Below are 4,611 nucleotides of genomic sequence, written 5' to 3' on the forward strand. Positions count from 1 at the left end.
CAGCTCACTTGGTTAATCCTCAACCTGTGGCGCCAGCATTCCATTTGGGTGCTTGTTCTAGTCTCAGGTGTTCCTCTTCCAGTCCAGCTCTCTGCTGTGGCCTGGGAAGGCAGTGGAGGATGGCCCAAGTGTTTGGGCCCCTGCACCTGCATGGGATACCAGGAGGAAGCACCTGGCTCCTGGCATCATATCGGCTTAGCTCCATCGGTAGTGGCCATTTGGGGGGTGAACCAACGGAAGGAAGACCTTTCTATAAAAAATAAGCAAATCTCAAAATGTTACTTTATTTTTTGAATTCTGACATTCTGAGATTTTATTATTATTTATAACCCTTGATTATACTCTTGAAGAACAGTGCTTTTTGTTTGTTTGTTCTTACTTACTATTTGTTGAATTATTTACTTAATGGAGGGTTAAGTGTGACTGTAAAGTAAATTGAAAGTATGTAATTGTAAAATTTAAAAGAAAAATAAGAAAGGAAGGAAGACAAGGGTGGAAGTGAAGGAGGGAGGGAAAGAAGGAAGGGGACTGTCATTATGCTCTTAAAACTGTATATATGGGCCGGGTTCTAGTCCCGGTCGGGGCGCTGGATTCTGTCCCGGCTGCCCCTCTTCCAGGACAGCTCTCTGCTGTGGCCAGGGAGTGCAGTGGAGGATGGCCCAAGTGCTTGGGTCCTGCACCCCATGGGAGACCAGGATAAGCACCTGGCTCCTGGCTTCGGATCAGCGCAGTGCGCAGGCTGCAGCGCGCCGGCCACGGCAGCCATTGGAGGGTGAACCAACGGCAAAGGAAGACCTTTCTCTCTCTCTCTATCTCTCTCTCACTGTCCACTCTGTCCAAAAATAAAAATTAAAAAAAAATTGTATATATGAAATCATGAAATATGTCCCCTTTATATAAATAAAAATAAAATTAAAAAAGAATCAAAAAAGACAAAACTATGCACAGTCTTCAGAAAATCTTTACACCAAAATAGTCTTATCTTTTAATTCCACTTCCACAAGTATTCAAGCATCCTTTTTATATATATAACACACACACACATTTGTGTGGATGTGCACTTGTGACAGCAGTGGAATTGTGTATAGGTGCAGGATGATGCTATTGTGGGTTTGGTGTGGATTTTAAATTATTATTTAGCAGAATGTTCTGTGCTATTAGTTCCTTGAGTATGGCTACTTTTTTTTTTTTTTTGACAGGCAGAGTGGACAGTGAGAGAGAGAGACAGAGAGAAAGGTCTTCCTTTGCCGTTGGTTCACCCTCCAATGGCCATCGCGGCCGGCGCGCTGCGGCCGGTGCATCGCACTGATTCGATGGCAGGAGCCAGGTACTTCTCCTGGTCTCCCATGGGGTGCAGGGCCCAAGGACTTGGGCCATCCTCCACTGCACTCCCGGGCCACAGCAGAGAGCTGGCCTGGAAGAGGGGCAACCGGGACAGAATCTGGCGCCCCGACTGGGACTAGAACCCAGTGTGCCGGCCCAGCAAGGCGGAGGATCAGCCTAGTGAGCTGCAGCGCCGGCTGGCTACTTCTTTTTTGACAAACCTTGACAGCTTTCAAAGGAAGGGAAATCCAAACTCTCTATTGTACAAACACAGGGTGTTTACCATTGTCTTTATTTACCAGATGAACAGATAAAATCGAAGAGAAGGGAAGTCAAAAAGACTAAGTGCTACAAAAGCCACCTAAATGCTAATTTTAACACATTTTTCCTCTTTTGTTCTACCTGTGCATTCATAAAGTTACTTGCTTATCCCTAATGAGAATATCTTTTTAATTTAGGAGCTGTGAGCTAAGTGGGCGAGTCCAGTTTCACCCACAACACTGTGATGAACTTAAATACATCACATGCCAACCACCATAGTTTCATCCTCACAGGTATTCCAGGGATGCCAGACAAGAATCCATGGATGGCCTTTCCCCTGGGACTTCTCTACACACTAACACTTCTGGGAAATGGAACCATCCTAGCTGTTGTCAAGGCTGATCAGAGTCTCCATGAACCTATGTACTACTTCCTCTCTATCTTGGCTCTGACTGACGTTAGCCTCTCCATGTCCACCTTACCAACTATGCTCAGCATCTTCTGGTTCAATATTCCTGAAATTGGCTTTGATGCATGCATCACACAGATGTTCTTCATCCATGGATTTGGAGTGGTAGAATCAGGAGTCCTAGTGTCCATGGCCTTTGACCGATTTGTGGCCATTCGAGACCCACTACGCTATGCTTCCACCCTCACTCATGGCATCATTGGAAAGATTGGGATAATTGTGCTCACAAGAGCAGTCTGTGTGGTCTTCCCTGTGCCTTTCCTGATAAAGAGGCTACCCTTCTGCCATTCCAATGTCTTGTCTCATTCATATTGTCTTCATCAGGATGCAATGAGGCTAGCCTGTGCCAGCACACGCATTAACAACCTCTATGGCCTCATCACTGTCATCTTAACATTAGGGCTTGATGCCTTCATCATTCTCTTTTCTTACATACTCATCCTGAAGACTGTGCTGGGCATTGCCTCCAGAGCTGAAAGGCTCAAATCCCTCAACACCTGTCTCTCTCACATCTGTGCTGTTCTCCTTTTCTATGTTCCTCTCATTGGGGTCACCATAGTCCACAGATTTGGGAAGCATTTATCACCAGTAGTGCACATGCTGATGGCCAATATCTATCTACTACTACCCCCAGTGCTAAACCCTATTGTCTACAGTGTGAAGACCAAGCAGATACGAATACGGATCATCCAAGTGTTCCAGAGAAGAAAAAACAGGGCCTAGTGGAATGCAATCACATGTAAAATGAAGAATAAATACAAACTTGAAAAATTAATATTTCCATTTTAAGCAGTTATAGTACTGTCAAAATTTACACAACCAGTAAAATGCAAGGGTTGTCAAGACTTGTGGATGAAAATATAACACAGGTTATTCTTATTCTGTATGTACTCTGTTTTGGAAATTATGTACTTTATCATCTGGTGTCACAAATCCTAATTTAATTAAACAACATCATACTTTTACCCTTTGAAACTTACAATGAGTGCCAGTGATGACAAATTATCACCTGTTTATCCAGATAAAACCTGAGTGTTTATTCTTATAATATTAAATACTTTTTTGTTAATTGTCCATTAGCTAAAAGTTACATCAAGAAAGATTCAAAAAACCATATAGTACTACCAGAGGACTATCTGAGCTTTTTTTAAAAAATAGAGTGAAAATAACTGTTATGGGATAAAAATTTATCTTTCTATTTAGTTATACATGGGGTAAAGGGTGATTATTATGAAATTAAAACAGAAACATCCATGGTTTTTTCATACATATCTTTTCTTCAAGTGATCTCAATTCTTTACACAATTCTGAGCTATAGTTTTCTTTTACATAGTGATATGTTTTCTACCATTACTCTTTTGACCCAGAATAAGTGACTTCAATTTTGCTGTGTACTAGATGACCTAGTAAAACTTAATGAGTAAAATCATTTCTGAATTGTGAAAATCCCCTGCTAACACTAACCGATAGAATAAATAAAGGGGAGAGTGATCCAACATGGGAAGTGAGATACTCAGCAGACTCATAGAATGGCAGATGTCCTAAATAGCACTCTGGCCTCAGAATCAGCCCTAAAGGCATTCGGATCTGGCTGAAAAGCCCATGAGAGTATTTCAGGCATGGAAAGCCAAGACACTCTGGCAAAAGATCTCTGTGAGTGAGATCCCAGTGGAAAGAACAGGTCTTCAAAGAAGGAGGTACCTTTCTCTGAAGGGAGGAGAGAACCTCCACTTTGACTATGACCTTGTCTAAACAAGATAAGAGTCGGAGAACTCAGAGGGCTTCCATAGCCTTGGAAACTCATGACTGGGGCATAGGGAGATTACTGATGCCATAGACAGGAGTGTCAATTGGTAAAGTCAACAACAGGAGTCACTGTGCACTTACTCCTCATGTAGGATCTCTGTCCTTAATGTGCTGTGCATTGAGATTTAATGCTATAACGAGTACTCAAACAATATATTTCACTTTGTGTTTCTATGGGGGTGCAAACTGTTGAAATCCTTACTTAATGCATACTAAACTGATCCTCTGTAAAAAAAAAAAAAGAAATTATCAACTCCCAACTTGACTCTCACTGGGATTAAACATGACAATAGGTCTGATCTGATTTCATCATCATTTAAAAAAATCATCTATTATTTTTCACTTTATGTTTCTGTGTGGGAGCAAACTGTTGAAATCCTTACTTAATGTATACTAAGCTGATCTTCTGTATATTAAGATAATCGAAAATGAATCTTGATGTGAATGGAAGGGGAGAGGGAGTGGGAAAGGGGAGGGTTGCGGGTGGGAGGGACGGTATGGGGGGGAAGCCATTGTAATCCATAAATCGTACTTTGGAAATTTATATTCATTAAATAAAAGTTAAAAAAATTAAAAAAAAAGAAAAGAAAAGAAAAATGTGTGGCCCTAAATATGACCAATGAACTGTGCTTTTGCACTGATCCTCATGTCTACCTTAAGAATCATGTGAATCAGTATAGAATCATGTTTCTAGCACTATTATTTAATCATTCAATAAACATAAATTGAACACTGGTGAAATTCTGGTTATG

General features: G+C 41.2%; 1 protein-coding gene across 1 annotated transcript; it reads left to right on the forward strand.

Moving 5' to 3' along the window:
* The first annotated feature begins 1,828 nt into the window (after window positions 1–1,828).
* On the forward strand, window positions 1,829–2,776 carry OLFR555 (olfactory receptor 555). The gene has a single exon (NM_001171433.1). The coding sequence runs from the start codon at window positions 1,829–1,831 to the stop codon at window positions 2,774–2,776; it is 948 nt and encodes a 315-aa protein (NP_001164904.1).
* Window positions 2,777–4,611: the final 1,835 nt, after the last annotated feature.

The sequence above is a fragment of the Oryctolagus cuniculus genome, chromosome 1 (assembly GCF_051225735.1).
Source record: "Oryctolagus cuniculus isolate XC-2025 breed Fujian yellow rabbit chromosome 1, ASM5122573v1, whole genome shotgun sequence".
In the NCBI taxonomy this organism is placed as follows: Eukaryota; Metazoa; Chordata; class Mammalia; order Lagomorpha; family Leporidae; genus Oryctolagus; species Oryctolagus cuniculus.